The sequence below is a fragment of the Triturus cristatus genome, chromosome 11 (assembly GCF_964204655.1).
Source record: "Triturus cristatus chromosome 11, aTriCri1.1, whole genome shotgun sequence".
Lineage (NCBI taxonomy): Eukaryota > Metazoa > Chordata > Amphibia > Caudata > Salamandridae > Triturus > Triturus cristatus.
The window spans coordinates 213397877-213417996 of NC_140594.1; the positions used below are offsets into that span (position 1 = coordinate 213397877).

Consider the following 20120-nt stretch of genomic DNA (forward strand, 5'->3'; position numbering starts at 1 on the left):
TGCTGCTGCCTGTGTTCTGGGAGTGAAGGAACTAGACTTTCTTTTTCTACATCCTGCTTCCAAGGTTCTCCAAGGGCTTGAGTGTGCTTGCATCCTGTTAAGAAGTCTCAGGGCTGTCAAAGACTTCACCTGCATCTTGCTAACGGCACCTGGACTTCTCTACTGGTAGTCCTTTCCAAGTGGTGCCAAATCCAAAACCTGTTCCTGGGCCCTTGGAACCATGTGCTTGGTGCTGCAACCCTAGAAGAGCAACCCCAATGCTGTCAGTGATCCCTGTGCCTGCACCCGGAGCCGAGGGCACCACTCGTGAAGAGCAAGACGCAGTGCCCTGACTCACATCACAGCCCTGACCTCTCAGACGACAGCGCTCTGCATCGACACCACACCGATGCACCAGAGCTGAGGGTACCGCTCCTGAAAAGCACGACGCAGCTCCCCGAGTTACACAGCAACCCTAACGCCTATCAACGACCAGTGCTTCATACGCAACACTGCAGAAGCGATAACCAACATGTGTGACCTCCCAAAGTCATCAACACCGCCCCGTTGTAAGGAACCGATGCATCGCCGCTGATGCCACATCACCTCCCATTCAACAGTAAAGAAACAACGCATCACCTGCCCAGCCTTGCAGTAAGAAACTGATGCCTCACCGCTCCTGTGATAGTAAGGAACAATGCTGCACTTGCCCAGCGACATCTCACCTCCCCGACGCCGTGAATCGTCTTTGTTTTCCTCGTATTCCAAGGTACTGTAATTGGGGTAGGTGTGACTTCGCTGTTGGCCCGCGCTTCCTCATGGTCGGCACCAAGCTGGATTAGTACCTGCCACGACGTTGCCCAGTTGGAGCTATTGATTTCTAAGAGCTATCCTGATTTGTGTATGTTGGATTTTTGTCGTTTTTGGTCTTGTTTCACTCAGATAAATATTGCTTATTTTCCTAAACTGGTGTGAAGTACTTTTCTGGTGGGGGGTAGGGTTGTAAGGTTAAGTTTACTGTTAATTTCACACATAAACATTTATAGTCAAAGGTCTGAAATGCTTAAATTAAACTGATTGTCATATTTACAATAGAACCCATGTGGACACATTGTCCCCCCCAAAAAATTATACGTTGTCTTTTCTTTCTCTCTCTCTCTCTCTCTGCAACAGCGGTATGATGGAGATATCGGTGATTTGGGCTTAACTCTCACCTATGACGAAGATGTAATGGGGCAGGTATGTACAACACGTTGTTCGTATGTATATTTATGTAGCTTGGATCGAGCTTTGTCATTGGTGCTCTATACTAAGGTGTGTGCAGAGAGGAAAAGAGAAATAAGGGAAGGGAAGCTGTAGGTTGTGTGTGAGGTCATGGGTGAGGTTGGAAGAGGATGTTATTTATTTCTTCCCTAAAAAGTAGGAGTAGTGGTAGCTTGCGAATCTTGGTGGCGAGGGAGTTTCAGATGTTAGGACCACAGGAAGAGAAGTCTTGGCATCTTGTCTTATTTTTTCTGTATTTTTTTGTCTCAAGTCTCAGATTTATTGCTTGGAGTGTTATGAAGCTCACTAGAAATCTTGATTCTACTTGACAGATATCAATCAATGAATCAGGGTTTTTTTTAGAGTGCGCTACTCACCCGAGAGGGTCCCATGGCGCTGTTGATAAGGTGTAGTGTGCAGGTTTTTGACTTAGTAGGTGATGCAGCAGACTTTGAAGATGAAGTGGATTGATAGAGGAAGCCAGTGGTGTTATTTGAGGATGGGTAAACTTTGATCAGATTGGCAGCAGTATAAAGAATGCTACTTATGGTTGTAGGTTATCCTTGATTTCGGGATGCTGGTGAGTACAGTGTACGTCATGTGGGTGTAATAAGATGATGGCTTGATATTACTGTTATGAATGCTTATTGAGGAAGAAAATCTCTCAGTTTGAGGAGCATAATTAATTGATGCCAGGCGGGTTATGCCTTTTTTTGAGATGCTCATCCTAAAGCTGAGGGCGGTGTTAGTGCAATCCTAGGAAATTAGGGTCAGACGGCAAAGCATTTTTCCAGTCGTAAATGTCCTAGTTCGCTGATCCAAAACATTTGCAACCGGAAAAATGCTTTTTCAAGTGCACAAAATGCGGTTCAGTAACAAGTTACTGATTCGTATTGTGCATTTGTGATTCGGTATTTGGAAGGGACATGCTTAGGGCGTCCCTTCCAAATACCAAATCGGTATGGATGTATTACTGCTTTGCGACTGAATTCCAGTCGTAAAATAATAATTCACAAAGGAAAGGTTTCCCCAGGGATCCCCCTTCCCCTTTGAGAATGTAAATAAAAATATTTTTTAAGAGCAGACATTGGTCCATGGGACCACTGTCTGCTCTTAAAAAATGAAACTTCTAGGTTTCATTTTTCTCTTTTTAAACGGATCTTGTTTTCCTTTAAAGAAAATGGCTTGCATTAAAAAAAAAAAAAAAGGTTTGCTTTATCAAAAAGCAGTCACAGACATGGGGGATGCTGACCTCCGCAGGTCACCATACCTGTGATGGCTATGATTCCTAATGGGTTGTAATCTGTGGTCTACCTCATTAATAGGCATGAGGTATGTCGATTTGCAACTCACAAGGAATCCCTAAATGAAACTCAATGGGTTTCATACATTAGGAATGCCGATTTCCTAATTGCGATTCAGAAAGAATTGCAATTAAGAAATCAGTATTTGTAACGTTTGCACATCTGGCCCTTACTACCTTTCACCAGTTGTGGTTTGAATGCATAAATGTTCATTGCTGAGAATCAATCCAGCACATGTGGCTGGTGCTGTCTGTTACACAAAACTGTCTTCAGAAAGTTGATCTTAAAGTATGACCTAGAAATCCAGACCTAGGTGATGGCAAAGAACTGATTCAGGTGATGTTATTTCCTGATGTGATTTTTAGGTAGAGTTGGGTGTCTTCCGCATACCGAGGAATTTTTCACTCCTGTGAGTGGTGCTATATGAGGCTGAACTGAGTGATCTCAAACTTGAAGCTGGAACTCCTTACTTGTTCCTCCCCCTCCCTCATTCTACTAGTTCAATTAGTTACATGTCACCTTCCTCGTAACCCATCTTGATAACTGTATCAGCCCATAAACCTTAACAGTCTAATAGGCTAAAGTCTTGATGCACACTTTTACTCTGCTCAGCTTAACCCCTTCTGCTGACCCTTCTTTTCTGACATCACTCCGGTCTTCCTTTAAAGATCTTAAATGTCTGTTACAAAGAATTTCCACAGCCTCCTCTTACACATGCTCCTTCTCAGCACATTCATAATAAAAGACAGAGCATGCTCAGCTTATTTCCCTCTTTCCCATTCCAACTCATTCTTCCTCCCACCTCCCTCTTCCCACACCTCCCACTTATCCAGTTTTATTCTTCACATCTTTTTTTAGACTGCCCACAAGATAACCCTCTACACTTCTAACCACCCCTTGTCTAAATTAACACTTGATTACTTGATTTTCTACTCATCCCCTGCCTCCCACCCTATAAACACCACTCCTACACTACTTCAAAAGGATTCTTATACTCATGCTTCGCCAGTTCAACCCTATTGTTTGAAATTGCTACTCTGCCTTCCCAAAAATTAAACAGTCCTTGTACTACTCTGTCCCACCAACATACATGGCTAATCCAACCAGAACAGAAGGTAACTACAAATGCCATCATGTTAAAAATCTTTCGTTGCACCTCCAGAAAAAAAACAAAATGGTAGACTGTGCCTCCAAGCTGCATCAGTTCGTTGAAATTACCCAGCCATAGGCGCACACTTGAAGGACAAAAGTCCATTCTCAGCTCTAAAATTTTCCAGAGCAATTTCGAGAGCAAATAGAAAGGAAAACAATATATCACAACTCTTTAAGTGTGAGAAAATTAAAAAGGAATCCACAACTAGATCTCTGCTGCAATACCTTCCAGAATTATAACATGAGGAATCACCAGAGGACCTCAATCAAAGAATGGAACCATTATTAAACCCATTACTATCTGTTTTATTTGGCATGCTAAATCATACCAGATCACTAAGCATACACTAAGCAAGAACAAACTTCGTGTTTATAACTATATAACTGTACCTCTTCTTCACTGAAACCTTCCTAGATGACAATGCAGTGTATATACTACATTAGGCTATTCCTTATTGGTACATTTCTCAGTACAGACTTTACACTCAAAAAACATGGGAGGGTTAGCTATCACCTATCATTGTCAAAGACACTCGTCCTAATGATTCTTACTAAAACAACTACATCTGGAAACTTTAGAAGACTATGGAGGAAAGCCTATAACTGGAATGACAAAATACTCCAAAGACCATACAGAACGTACAGAATTTATCATGAAAGCCCAAATACTCCCATATTCTCAGTGCATTTCAAAGGCTACATGCCCTAGGAAAGAACTTTTTACAATAATCTCTTAATTCCATAACCCAACATTACCATCAAAAGGAGTGGATCGCACCCATGCTATGCAACACTCTAGGAGAGCAATTCATGAAAAACTTGCTTTCTCTTGAGTACAAAGAGCACGTAACTGGGCCCCTGCTACCTCCGGTTTCGCTTCGAGAAGGTCACTGCTTGTGTAAGCTCCCATGGAGCTCCAGTATCCGGCCAATTTTCGGCAGCTGCTGGCCTGTGACAGGATTGGAATCTGACAGCTTGCAGTGCGTGGATATAAGCGGCACCCCTGCTTGTGATTCTTCTTTCTTGCTGGCGGTCCGTCTGAGCCCTGATACTTCCTGTGTTTCCATGTCCTCAAACTGATTAAGATGGCGGTGCCTTCAATACATGCATTACCAACAAGATCAATGGAGGTTTTTAAGACTTGTGTCAGCCACTTTCTCCAGAACCTTAGATTGCAAACGGATATTGGGGGTTTCTTCAAGGCTGTGAGCAGCCGGGTACTGAGACATGGGTAAGAAGAGGCTGCAGGGTTTGAAGCTGGTGTGCACATGGCCAGGATCAGGAATCTCTCTTGCCCTACCATGTGAAGACATGTCACAGGCCGCATTACAACTTTGCTCCTGGGAGATGAGTGAGGACAGCTTTAGTGAGACATTGCCACGCAAAGAAAATAAACAATAGCTCATGAGGAACAAGGGTTATTTTTTTTCTCTCAAAGGACTCAGGCTTGCGGAGAGCCATGGAGGGGACTCAGGAGCACATGAGAACCCTGAAATAAGCCTCACACAGGGTAAAACCATAATTATGGACATGTTAAAAAAAAAAACTAAAAAAAAAACCTGCAAGCTACTACCTGCCAAATAGAGTCAAAGATTTAATCTCTGGTGTAAGCCTTGGTGAATTTAGGTACAGTGCTGGTGGACTTAGCCAACCATATGTAATAGGAACAAAAGACCAAAGCTGTAGTCTGGAAATGTGATTTATCTTCAAAGGTCTCTACAGTCCACAAATTTCCAGACCAGAGTCTGGTGACCTTACAGCATAGAAGAGACCTGCAGAATACCAAGAAAGAAAGAAATGACCGGGGCATTGAAGCATCGGTGTGGTTTTCAGTCAAATTGCACATCCATGATGGAGACAAAACATTTGTAGTTTTTAATCCTATGGCAGTGCAAGTGTACCTTTTCTACTAAGCAGACTGACTGTCTATCACAATGAGAGTTCAACAGTTTGCTGAGTTGGCACATGAGCCAGATGTTTTCTGAATCCCTTCACCTTTCTAGGCCAGGGGAGATTAAAAATTGTGAACTTTATTCAGAGTGAGAGATGTTTACAGTGAGTTCATTAGATTGAAGTCTGTATGTTCTGTGTTTTTTCTTTTCATGTACCTCCCCTTCTCCCCCCTCTCTCTCTCTCTCTCTCTCTCTCTCTCTCTCTCTCTCTCTCTCTCTCTCTCTCTCTCTCTCTCTCTCTCTCTCTCTCTCTCTCTCTCTCTCTCTCTCTCTCTCTCTCTCTCTCTCTCTCTCTCTCTCTCTCTCTCTCTCTCTCTCTCTATATATATATATATATATATATATATATATATATATATATATATATTCACTGAAAAAACCATAGGTTTCACACACGTTATAGATAGGAATTAGCATTTAAAAAACCTTGCAAATTCACTGAAAAAACCATAGGTTTCACACATGTTATAGTTAGCGGAAATTTTACTGATAAAAAACCAATGAAATTCCCCCGTTATAGTTAGTGCAGGCAACTATAACTCACGCGACCGCAATCCTCTGCTGATGCTAATACTGTATTTAGACACTTATTTGCCCATGTCTTCTTCCATACATTTTTAGCTATACATATATTACAAATATTTTTTTTTCATAAAGACACATATGTCATCAGCAGAAGATTGCGGTCGCGTGAGTTATAGTTGCCTGCACTAACTATAACGGGGGAATTTCATTGGTTTTTTATCAGTAAAATTTCCGCTAACTATAACATGTGTGAAACCTATGGTTTTTTCAGTGAATTTGCAAGGTTTTTTAAATGCTAATTCCTAACTATAACGTGTGTGAAACCTATGGTTTTTTCAGTGAATTTGTACGGTTTTTTAAATGCTAAGTTACCTTACGCCATTCGTGGCGTGCACGCCCACTTAACGCAGTTCGTTCCGTGCGCGCACGGTGCGCACCGTGCACTTTACGCAGTTAGTGCCGTACACGCAAGGTGGGCACGCGGTGCGCGTAGCGCACCGTGCGCACATGGAGGACATATTATGCGCTTCCTTGTGATAGGTAATCTGTTAAATTTAATTTGTAAGTGATGACAATAATACGCCATGCACAGTGTTTTTTTTTTTTATTAAAATTTTTAGCGTAAGCGCACCGTACGCGTACGGTAAGCGTAATCGGCGAAATTTTCAAAAAATAAAAATTTACCGTTTTTGGCCTTAGGGGATCTTTGAGGACTCAACTAACATGGCTATGTGCATGGGCGCTGTCTAAACAGCCCCTTTATATGTTTTTTGCCTTTGTTTACAGCCCCCCCTCAGAGTGCGAGAGAGAAAATGGCGGCCGCCGCTTCCTGGTTTCGACCGATTCGAATGTTTACTTAGATGTAACAGCCAATCAGAATCGCGCTCGCGCACGCCACCGTACGCGTACGGTAAGCTTACGGTAAGCGTACCGTAAGCTGGCTCAGATATATATATTGATTTAAAGGCTATTTTCTCAGAATCTACTGAACAGATTTACACCAAACCTACAAAAGGCACTTCCTTGACCTAGGGACTACCTCTCTGCCAAATTTCTAGTAATTCTGTTCAGCCGTTCGGGCTGTAGCCCTGTCTAAAGGTCCTATGGAAAAATGCATGGGAAAAACGCGTTTTGGGACCCCCCTTTTATCTCAGCCCCCGCTTGACGAATCCCCCCGAGACTTTCAGGGTAGGAGCGGAGCGTAGCGCCCCACCTATTTTGAGAAATTCGCGAGGATTCGTCAACCGGCGCCAAAGTTATTCAAAATAGAATGTTGCGGATTTCCTATGGAAAAGGGGTCCTAACTATAACTACCTACTGGCGACCGCCAGTAGGTAATATATATATATCTATATATATATATATATATATATATCTATATATATATCTATATATATATATAAACACACCAGGACCTTTGTCCGGTCGCAGCTCCGTATCAGCTGGCCCAGCCACCAAGGAAGTATGAACCACCGAATTCAGGCAGATAATTTCTTTATTAATGCGGTTAAATCCTTTGAAGACGCGTTTCGGGCACCACTTGCCCTTGTTCACATCAACATGTATATATTCTTCTCACCACCTCAGAATTCCGGGACACAAAAAGCGAAGGTGGATTAAAGGGTCCGAGGCCACCCTGTCATCCATAAAGTTTCACCATGCAAACTGAGTGCACTCCTTACAAGTAGACAGCGATTTTGAGTTGGATCGATTTTAAATTTCTTCAAAGTGCTTTATAGCCATAAATAGTAAACCCTGCGCGTTTCGGCGAAAAGTCGCCTTGCTCACGGGTAACTTCACACAGAGTGAAAAAACACATATGTACACAAACATGAATAATATGTACAACGTAATGAGACTAAACATAAAAAGTGGACAAATGTCGTAAAGAAACGTCGGCCATCTTAGAATGGTTTAGACAAGCAAATATCCGATTTACATACACCATTTACATCAGATGTGCAAGAAATAATAACGCCAGATTAAAAAAATATCTTACATTGTTATCACATCTGGCCCACAGAATACTCCAAAATTCATCTTTTCTTGTTTCAATTTCGATTTATAATGGGCAACCCTTCTGGCTAAAATCTTATATAATCTTATCACCAGCACACTGACCAAATTAGCAAGTTTGTTAAATAAACCAAGCAGAATCTCCAGCATATCGTTAATACATAATACAGCCTCTGAACAATCCATATTTAAATAATTGAAAAGCAATCTTGTAAATGTGTTTTAAATACAAAATTCCCTTGTTTGTTGGAAATCTAGATAAATGTCATTATCGATCAGATCAGCGTAAAGATCCAAAACAATCAAGATTAATTCACTTCAAAATTAATTCAATATTAGTTCATAATTATTCACTTCAACAGTTAGACTTGTCAGTTTTAGGTGCATAGACATCAATCGTTCTATGAACCTATAATAGATGGATTGAAAATAAAATTTCATTCAATACATCAAATGTCCAAAATCTCAACCAAAGAGAGCACATATTTAAAATTCCAAATTTTCAGAATCTTCCTCTCAAATTTCAAAATTCATATTCTACCCCAGTGGGTGAAAAATTGTTATTGAGATTGCAAAATATTACTGCATTTGAAGTGAACAAAATACAAATTTCATACTTCGCCCAAGTGGGCACTTGATTATTTCTCTTAAGTACTCTGTTACACATTTTTAACCGATCTTCTCCACAAAACGACACCACCTAAACACAAACGAATGAACAGAGGATGTAAACAATGTTGTCAGCCCATACAGTTTCTTAGAACAATTGTCTCACAATATATATATATTGCTGGAGGACACAGTGTTACAGGATTCAGTAAAAAAAAAAGATGGTATAGAAGGAATTATGCAAACGTTTCTGTGAGAGGTATTACCTGTGATCAGTTTAGAATGATTATGCTTGTGTGATTTTATTTGCAATGCAATTACAATGTTAATAAGTAATTTTTCAGTACAAAAGTATTAAACCGAAAAACAGGCATCAAAATCATTCTACTAATAAATCTCACCAAATTATCCTCCCTACGATATGCTCCTTCAGTATACTCACAATAAAAGAACCAATGAAATGATAGAGATATCTAGCCTTAGTTTTCTTATCTTAGAGTTCTCTCCAGGTGCTAGACTGGATCTGGATTTTATTTACAGCAGTACCTCTGCACGCCGGTAGAGGGCATCTCCATAGCGACGTCGTCTACCGGATGTGACGTCCAAATAAGCCATCCCCAGGCACGCTGACATCAGTTTCCTCTTTACTGCGCTTTCAATGCAGATCCGGTAGCAGTTCCTCAGGCTGCTTTTCGGATAATTGATATTTTCCTCGACGGAACAGTGTGCCTTCTACCGCTATGTCTTCAAGTTTCAAGCTTTGTGGATCCTGTGGACGGCAATTGTCGGCCACATATCCTCACTCTATTTGTATTTGGTGCCTTGGGGAGCAGCATGACTCTGAGGAGCGTGACTCCTTTCGTCCGATTCGACCGAAGGCGCTGCGGGAACTTCGTATGAAGCTCCTGATGGTGATGCTCTCACAACTTTCCAACTCTTCCATTGACCTTGTTCTCCTTCTCGCCCCACTGTCTGGTTACAGGTCCATTCGAGGAGCCGCTCCCGTGGATGCCACTCCCCATTGAGGTTCCGAGGTGAGTCTAGGTGCAGGCAGTCGAAGTCGCAGCATCTCTTGACTTCACAGCTTAAAGCCTCTTCTCCCACCGCCTCCCATTCTTCAGTTGAGGAGTCGATCAGCGAGACAACCCTGTGCCTTCCTGCTTTCCCTTGAGCCGGGTGACTCTGACCCAGATGTGAGAATATTACTATTCTTTTCAGGGTATCTTTGGGTCTTCACCTTCCCCTGGAGTGCCTTTAGGTCCCATTGAGGTGCGAAGTGCCTTGAATGTGTCTAGGCAGGTGGGTTCGCCCTCTGCTTCAGTTAGGCCTTCTGATTCCATTGTCGAATCAGTTTTAGTGCCAGTGCATATCCCTTCAGGGTTCCGACCTTTGGCGCCTGTAACAGATCATCTGACCACGGCGCCGGTATTGCAGATCAACGACACACCACTTTCCTCCCATGGCACCAGGACACTGCCGTTTCAGCTCCGCTCGGCATCAGGTGCAATGCCTGTGGTACCGCATGACTTGTACATCCTGCCTCCACTCTCTATGGAGCCCCTTACTGTTTTTCTTTCTGAGGAACACTGTTTTGGAGGTTATGGAGAACAGTTTCTGCAACCCATGTCGGACACTGTCCAGCCTCTCCAGCAGGATAGTTGGCTGACTGATCTGGGGAAGCTAGTGGCTCAGAATCTTCCTCGGCCTCAAGACTCCTTCTCCACCCTGGCCTTGCCTCGTAGGCGAGCTCCACCTTGGCTGTTATGCTGTGCCTTGTTTCTGTGGTTTTGGATTTGACACTTCCTTCTATGGAAATAACTACTGAGCCCCTTATAGGCTTCCTGCATCAGGGCCAAGCAGGGGTGGAGCAGGTGCTTCCTTTTAGTGAAGCTCTGTATGATATTTTGTTTGGCGCTTGTGCTAAACCTGGTACAGGGATCCCGGTGGATCAGTCTGTTTCACATGATCTGTCTGTTTCACACCGGCACCGTCTTGCTCCTGATTATCTGGCCTGTCTCCTATGGTACCCTACTCATCACAGTTTTGTAGCACAGGCTGCTTTGGTCTCCCACGATTCCACCACTCTTCCAACTGTTCCTCATGACAGAGATTCCTGAAGACTGGACACTTGTGGCAGGCATATTTTCTCCTTCGCTAGTTTCTCACTACGATCCATCAATTGCGTTCTTGGATGCTTTTCCCGTGCATTGTTGGAGTCATTGACATGTCTGCTGCCTTCAGTTCTGGATGACACCCTAGACTAACATGCCCAAATAATCCGAGATGGGTAACAAGCAGCTAAATCGATCAATTGTTGTATTATGGATACCATGGCCTCTTTTGTGGTGTTACATCGTCACTCATGGCTGCGCACCTAGGGTTTTTCGAAAGCTGTTCAAGCCACCTTGATTGAAATGCCCTTTGATTGCTCTTGTCTGTTCATTGCTCATACTGACTTGCTTTGCAGCCATTTTGAGAAAGTTGGAGTGGAGTAGACTCCTAATTCTACTGTCTGCTTCCCCAGTTTTCCAGTACTAGGGTTGTTGGGGAAGTCCCTTTTTGATTTACATATGATCTATCCAGGGCAGAGCCCATTGGCTTTTCTTTTCCATACCCTTTCTATATGCAGGTGACACACAGTAAGGTGTTCCTACCTTCTGCAGGTACTTTTATTCTTCTTATACTATCAGTGACAGGTTATGGTTCCTGTTATCTGGGAGATGTATTATTTTGTGGCCCTATGTGTGCTTGTTTTTACAGGCTTCTTTCTGAAGCTAGGTTTCTACCCAGTTCCTGTTCTGCACAGGGTATTTTGCTTGCACTGTGCAGATGCACTGTTGCCTTGTTCCCTTTTCTACAGGAACCATCTTCTGTATGCCTCATAGGCCTTTTTGAGAAAGGTTGCTCACACTTAGTACCCTTTATAGGGTTTTTGTTTTTCTGAGTCTGAATTCATAGTGCTTGTGCATTTCACCTTGCACCAGCGCAATGTAACCTCCCTCTTCCTCAACCATCGTAAGAGTTATCTCTCACCACCATGGGGCGTTTCTTTCCTTTTATAGGCATCCTTCTTCCCTTAGTGGAAGCATTTGAATGAGTGGCATAATCCTTGGCCAGGATTGATTTTCCGCTCTGGCCTAACCCAGCGTGCCCACTTAGGGCCCTTATAAGTGCATTGTTACTTCCTACTGTTCTGCTCTTACTTATGCTTTGGCATAAAGGCTCCTGCAAATGGGTTTTCAGGGTCCTTGTAAGGGCATATCTTAGTGTTGCATTGGCAGTGGTTCATATCTCTCCAGTGCCGCAAGAGTACTTGGGTCCTGTGCCACCGACCTTGCTGCATTTATTCTGCTTCATCCCTTGAGAGGATGTTATTACTTGTCGCTGTTTGGGATGCCAGGTGACATTATTAATTGGCCAGTTAAATCACAACTACGGCATTTACTTACTATATGGATTGTTCTTCAAATTTCGACATTATGGTTCCATCTCTCTGAGGATTGCTTTCTAAGGAGACTTGGGCTCCCTTAGTATCCTTTTCTGTAAGGTACTTCTTCATCCTCATAGGATGTGATAAGGATTCTAACCTTAAATGGTTTTTTATACCACTTCCATTTTATTTTTGCACATTCTTTCTGCTTCAAGTGATTTTTCTTTCTTCCTCTCTTCCTTTGAAAGCTGTGAGTCTTTTCTCTTTTTCAATTGTGGTATACTGAAGGTTTGGCTATATATGGATAATGTCTCCTGTAGAGACATTCATTACTGGCCTCAATTCTTGTTGTGCTTATATGCACAGCCATCCGTTGTTTGGTCTTCTATTTTGTGGGTTTAGTCCATACACGTCTATGTACTCCTTTTAACTGATGCTTCAGTCAGGTCTTACTCTGCCTGATAACTCTGTCTATTGTATTTGGAACTAGTTATCTGTCGAGGCCTTCCGTGTGTTGGTATTTATTTCAACTGTACCTTTTTATGGACCTCCTGGTCAGTCTTCATTGCCTTCCTGGCCGGGTTTTCCAGCCTGCTGTCTTCTTTCAATTTCCCATTGACCGCCTGATACTAGCCTAGTCAGTCAGTAGCATTGTTTAAGGGCTGATTGCCATTATTTTCTGGAGTGTATGATGCCCTCCACTCCCTCTCTCCTCTCTTACTGTACCATGCTGCTGGTTACCCAGCTGGGTACTAATATCAATATAGCTATGATTACCTCTCCGTTGTTGTCAACTACGGTCTATTGCCAATGTATGTGTGTGATTATATGTATCTTTCGATAGATACCTCTATTCTATTGGTGTTCCTCTTTCCGACAATCTGCGTGTCTATGGTTCAAAGTCCTGGAGGGTTACCTTCTCTCTAGGAGGGTTTTCTCTGTCTGAGAGTGGTCTCTATCAAAAGTTGTTGTTTCTCTTCTTGCGATGCTTTGGTTGCAGCATTGATTGGTTTCCTATCTCACTCTTTCTCTCTCCATTGTGGATGTGCTCTGGGATTCCCTTTTTCTCTGTGTTAGTAGGGCATGGTTAGCTCACCTACAGGTTTCCCTAACACAGAGCTGGAGCTCTATCTCAGTGGTATGGATTGTTGTTCTAGGTCCTTTAGCCTTGTCCAGTCCTGGTTTGTATACCTTTGGCAAGGCTAGATAGTATATTTGTTTCTTGAAGTGTTCCCTCCAACGCTTTCTTATCTCTCTGCTGTGGGTAAGAGTGCTTTTCACTGTCTTGCAGATTTTAGCACCCTTTGGGCTTCCAACAGTCCTTCTGTGGAGCGCCTCAGTTTCCTCACCTATGTTTCTAAGGCAGCCTGGTCACTCTATTCCATTTCGGACCAGCAAGACCTATTCAGGGATCTTTCGTGGTTTCAATTTTCAGACTCTCCTCTGGGGCAGGTATTGCTTAGGTATCTAATTCTAAGGTAAGAAATCTGCGTCTAGATGTCGCTATTAGATGAATAAGTTACCTTCAGTAATGCCTTATCTGGTAGAGACAGGATCTAGCGGCAGGTTCCCTACTGATCCACCCATCCTCTTGCTCTGTGAACTGTTGTCTTGTTGGCTCCAGGATCCCTTTCTTGCCATTCTGATGCCTTTCTTTAGGGCTTCGTAATTGTTTGTCACAAAGATGTCTCTCTTTTTGGCACACTGTTTCCATGGGCAATGTCTCTCGTGGCTCTGTGTTTTTGGCGTAGAAAATAGTCACAGAAGAAACTGATGTCAGTGCGTCAGGGAAGTGCTTATATGGACTCTGTCGATTTCACATCCAATGTATGTCATCGCTACGGAGTCACTCAACGCCCTTTACTAATGCACAGAGGTAAAAAATTGTAAGTTGAGGACTCTGTGGCTGAATCCTGTCTCTACCAGATAAGGCGTTACCGAAGGTAAGTAGCTTATTCATCTGATCAAATCTATAAACATAGCAAGATCTCCTACAGGCCCTTGCCCAACTAAAATATAATAAAGCATCCGTCAAGAAACCTCTGTGGCCTGAGCAGTCTTCAACTTGCCACTATCAAATGTGGCCAAAAAATACCATCCTTTATTAAACTCATACTAAAGAAGCAAGGACTTGAACAGTTGGACTCAACAAATTACAGAACAATATTTAGTGGTTGATTCCTAGGTAAATTAATTGAAAAGGTAGCATTTGCTGAGACATCTGGCTTTATTGAACAAGACAAACTCCTCTCTGACAGACAGACCAGATTCAGACAAGAAGATAGCACAGAATCAGTATTAATCACCATCTTGGCTGACTTGAAGAAGTCTGTAGATACAAATGGAGTCACAACACGAATCCTCTTAGACCTATCATGAGCATTTGGCACAGTAGACAACCAGCTACTGTTAGAAAGACTAAACAAAAACTCAATTCAAGGGACTGTCCTTTAATGAATAAAATCCTGCCACACGATTAGAGGCTAAATTATCACATGTTCGAGGCATATGAGCTGTAGATCATATGCTTTAGCATAGATCGCCATTTGGTTTTGGGTCCGGATGTTTGCACTTTGTTTTTGTTCGAAGAAGTCTTTGCAGTCACGAGGTAGGTGACTCCTTTCGGTGATAGTGCGCATGGGCATCGACTCCATCCCCAGATTGTTTTTTTCCGCCATCGAGTTCAGATGTGTATTGCTGCGCTCTGGTTCGGTATCGTTTTTGCACTCCTTCGACGCGCAATCCTCGACCCTCCACGGTATTGTCTGTCGATCGCGGTTTCCCATTCGACGCGTATAGTGTACACTGTGAAAATCTTCGATCGGGAACTTCGTGATGGGCCGTCGGGCCTACCCATCAAGCTATGTCCCGGGTGTCGTGCTAATTTTTTATGCACCAACTTGCATGAGGTCTGCAACCTGTGCTTATCCCAGGAACACGAAGAAAAATCCTGCAAAGCATGTCGATCATTCCGATCAAAGAAGACCATCCGTGATCGTCAGGCTCAATGCCACGAGATGCAACGCGGCAGCAGCTCCGTACCAGACATCTTCGGTGAAGACCTAGAATACCACTGTCCTGCTGCAGAAGCCGAAGAAGAAGAACTGGTCTCTGTGTCCGAAGCCGACTCCGACATGAGGGAAGACCTCAACGTCACTCCAGGTCAACGTACCATGAGTACAGATCCCCATGTGCCCACTCAAACAAAAGATAAGGCTCCAGTATCACCCTGGGTCTCCGGTCGACACCGGAACAAAGTTTCAGATGCCCCGCTCTCCAGCCCGGCTATGAAACATAAACACAAGCCTTCAGGCTCGGGCTTGAGCCGGCCCCATTCCAGTGCCGAACCAACACCTTTGGCACCGAAACATAAGGAGAAACATGTGCCACTTCCCACGCCATCGGCACCAAAGACACCTTCAACACCGAAAACCTCAGAGCCGAAACCCTCCAAAACAAAAGATTTGGAACCAAAATCATCCAAGCCTAAAACCTCGGAGTCGAAATGCTCCACACCTAAAAGCTCGGAGCCAACACTCTCTGCGCCGAAAAGATTTGGAGCTGAAACATGCCACTCCTAAAACTCCAAAGCCTAAACTGGCTAAAACTAAGAATTCGGATTCAAAACACTTGGCACCCAAAGGCACTGAGCCCAAATCATCGATGCCGAAATCCACTCCTAAAGAGAAAGATACTCCTTCCAAGAAGCTTCCATCTGAAGACACACCTCTGGATCCAAAACAAAAAAGACTTAGTATTGATCCAGAAACTGGACACCTTCTGGCTACTCTTCCTAAAAAAACGGAAGTTAGACCTCTCAGAAGATGCCCCTTTACCTCTGAAGAAAAAAGAGATATGGGTACTAACCCTTCTCCCTCTTACATACCTCCCTCTCCTCACTCCTATTCCCAATTTACAGATTACACCATAAAATTCACCACCGCCTCCAATTTCACTTGACCCACAGGATGACGATTTTGGGGATGGGGATGATGATCATGATATCCACAAGATCCGGACATACCACATGACACTGATCCCTGGGAAGATTATAATAAGGATCCAGAGCAACATAATGACCCTGACCTGTATCCCTCCAGACCCTCTTTGCACAACTTATCAACAGGGCTGCCCAATATCATGGGGTGGAGCTACATACCGACCCTCTAGAAGTTGATTTTCGTGTAGAATCATTTGCACATTCACAAAGGTCTACTAACACTTTGCCCATGCTCAAAGACATGTTAAAACATACCGATGAGGTATTCAAAGACCCAGTTAGAGCCAGGATACTGACACCTAGAGTGGATAAAAAATACAAGCCCGCTCCTACAGACTCTGCATACATAAACAGTCAGTTGCCTTTAGACTCTCTTGTTGTATCTAACACCCGCTAGAGAGCTAACTCTCAAACTACAGGGGACACCCCTCCAGCTGATAAGGAGTCTAAATTTATTGATGCCTCTGGCAAGAGAGTAGCTTCACAGGCTGCAAATTATTGGCGTATTGCCAATGCTCAGGCTGTTAGCACGCTACGACAGGGCCCACTATGATGAGTTGGAAAAACTCATGCAACATTTGCCAGAGGAGTATAAAACTAAAGCTAACAACCTCATTCAGGAAGTGAAGCTCATCAGCAACACTTCCATAAAATGCGCCTTGGATGCAGCGGACACAGCTTCTCGTGCTATCAACACTAGTATACTGTTGTGGAGACATGCTTGGCTTCGAATCTCTGGATTCAAGCAGAAGGTAAAATCCTCCATACTTAAGCAGCCCTTTGATAAAGAGCATCTTTTCGGGCCAACAGTAGATACTTTATTAGAAAAAATGAAGAAAGACACCGAAACTGCAAAATCCATGGGAGCCCTATAATTACCTTCTAGCAGGGGTTCCTTTTGTGCTCCGTTTACAGGGGTGGCTTAAAAACACTGTCGTCAGAAAATCCCTCCTCCTCTTACAAAGGGAACAACCAATCTAACTCCTCCAGAGGCTATTTTAGAGGAGGTTACAGAGGAAATAATAACAAGGGAAGAGGCAGAGGTAACTCCACCCGCACTTCCCCTGCCAATTAACAGTGACTTCCCTCCACTACCCCCGATCATTCCACTCCTGTTGGGGGACGTCTCTCACAGTTTCTACCTGTCTGGAATTCAATCACCCAGACAAGCGGGTAATACAAATTATCCAATATGGTTATTGCTTCGGAACTTACCAGCACTCCACCAACAATCCTTCCGAGGGAGCATGTAATGTCACCAGAACAACCCACCTTGTTAAAACAAGAGGTCCTCTCTCTGTTAGACAAACATGCATAGAGCCGATCCCATTACGTCATCAAGGAACGGGAGTGTACTCCCTATACTTTTTTGATTCCAAAAAAGGACAGCTCCCTCAGGCCCATACTGGACCTCAGACAGCTAAACCTCTGTATTCAGTCAGACCACTTCCACATGATCACGCTTCAACAGGTGCTCCCATTGCTTCAGCAAGGCGACTTTCTTTCCACTCTAGATTTAAAGGACGCCTTCTTCCATATTCCCATTCACCCAGCTCACAGGAAATATCTCAGGTTCGTGGTAAACGGACAACATTACCAATTCAAAATCCTCCCATTCGGGGTAACTACAGCACCAAGAGTCTTCACCAAGTGTCTAGCAGTGGTCGCAGCTCATTTAAGAAGACAACACATTCACGTCTTCCCTTACTTGGACAACTGGCTAATAAAAGCCATGTCGCAACACAGCTGCATACACCACACTCACAAAACAGTTCAGCTGCTTCATGACTTGGGATTTACTGTCAACCTCACCAAGGCTCTTCTTCAACCCTCCAACACGCAATCGTACGTAGGAGCCACAATAGACACTTGCAAGGCTCTAGCGTACCTCAACCCAGTCAGAATACGCAACATACAAACCCTAATATTACAATTTCAACTGCAGCACTCACTACCAGCCCGAGTGTTTATGCAGTTGATCAGAATGATGGTGTCTTGCATTCTAATTGTTCCTTATGCAAGACTCCAAATGCGTCCCCTACAGGAATGCTTATCACGTCAGTGTAACCAGGCTCAAGGTCAGTTAACCGATCTGGTGTTGGTGGACAGCCGCACTTATCACGTTCTGCAGTGGTGGAATACACAAAACCTTTCCAAAGGGCGGCCATTCATCGACCCGGTTCCACGGATACTGCTCACAGCAGAGGCATCGCTCACTGGTTGGGGAGCTCACCTTCAAAAACATACCATTCAGGGCATGTGGACTCTACAACAAAAACAACTCCACTTAAACCATCTGGGGCTGCTAGCAATTTAAACAATCAAATTGCAGATCTGCTCAGTCATCAAAGACAACAGATCCACGAATGGAAATTACACCCTCAAGTTCTTCTCCCATTTTTAAAAATGTTTGGCTACCCAGAGATAGATCTGTTTGTCACACACCTCAAAGCAAAATGCCCAAACTTCACGTCCAGGTATCCACACCCATTGTCCAAAGGCAATGCGCTATGGATCAATTGGTCAGGTACATTTGTTTACGCTTTTCCACCTCTCCCGCTAATTCCATTAGTGGTTCGGAAGCTCAAGCAACATTTCCTCGCAATGATCCTAGTTGCTTCCACATGGGCTCGACAACCCTGGTTCACAACCCTGTTGGAACTATCAGTAGATCCTCATCAAAAACTATACCTCTCCACCAAGTTTCTCACTCAGAACCATAGAGAGATAAGGCATCCATATCCCAGTCAACTCAACCTTACGATCTGGCACCTGAAATCCTAGAGTTTGGCTACCTTAATCTCCCGCCAGACTGCATGAACGTCATTAAAGAGGCTAGACGCCCTACCACAATAACAATCAAATCAATTCGCTTGATGCTTCAATTCAAAACATAATTTGCTATCTGTTACACCTACAGCGGGCTAACTTAGCATATACATCAATAAGACTGCATCTTGCTGCAATAGCGGCTTACCTACAAAACAGACAACACTTGTCCTTGTTTCGTGTACCCGCTATCAAAGCCTTTATGGAAGGACTCAAGAGAATCATTCCTCCTAGACTTCCACCTTCTCCTGTGTGGAATCTTAATATAGTCCTTACAAGACTCATGGGCCCACCATTTGAGCTGGTGCACAAATGTGAACTACAATTTCTGACTTAGAAGGTAGCCTTCCTCATAGCCATCACATCTCTTAGAAGAGTTGGTGAGCTCCAGGCACTAACCATACTAGAACCATTTTTACAAATTCTCCAAAATAAAGTTGTTTTTAGGACTAACTCCAAATTTTTACACAAAGTCGTTTCTGCCCTTTATCCCAACCAGTCTGTTGAGTTACCCGTGTTTTTTCCTCAACCAGACTCGGTGGCAGAACATGCTCTTCACACATTAAATGTTAAGAGAGCATTACTTTATTACATTGAAAGAACTAAATCTTTGAGGAAAACCTAACAACTCTTTGTTGCTTTTTCACCACCGCATAAAGGCAATCCTATATCAAAAGCAGGTATTGCATGGTGGATAGTTAAGTGCATACAAATATGCTACATTAAAGCTAAGCGCACATTAACAATTACCCCTAGAGAACACTCTACATGCAAACTAGGGGCTTCCATGGCATTCTTAGGGAACATTCCCTTAGATGATATTTGCATGGCTTCAACATGGTCTACACCACACACATTCACAAAACACTATTGTGTAGATGTGTTTGTGAAACAACAAGCTAGTGTGGGCCAGGCTGTTTTAAGAACACTATTTCAGACCACTGCAACAGGTACAGGTTAGTCACCGCTTGGGAGTAACTGCTGTATAATCTATGCTAAAGCATATGATCTACAGCTCATATGCCTTGAACGGAAAATGCTACTTACCCAGTATGCATCTG

At 43.4% G+C, this 20120-nt stretch overlaps 1 protein-coding gene across 4 annotated transcripts in view; it reads left to right on the forward strand.

Moving 5' to 3' along the window:
- Nucleotides 1-20120, forward strand: part of UBE3B (ubiquitin protein ligase E3B) — a 389404-nt gene that overhangs the window by 285858 nt on the left and 83426 nt on the right. For all 4 annotated transcript variants that reach the window (XM_085632991.1, XM_085632989.1, XM_085632992.1 and 1 more), the window contains exon 23: nucleotides 1153-1218. In XM_085632991.1, the coding sequence (XP_085489117.1) occupies nucleotides 1153-1218 (66 nt within the window). The remainder of the gene's footprint in view (nucleotides 1-1152; nucleotides 1219-20120) is intronic.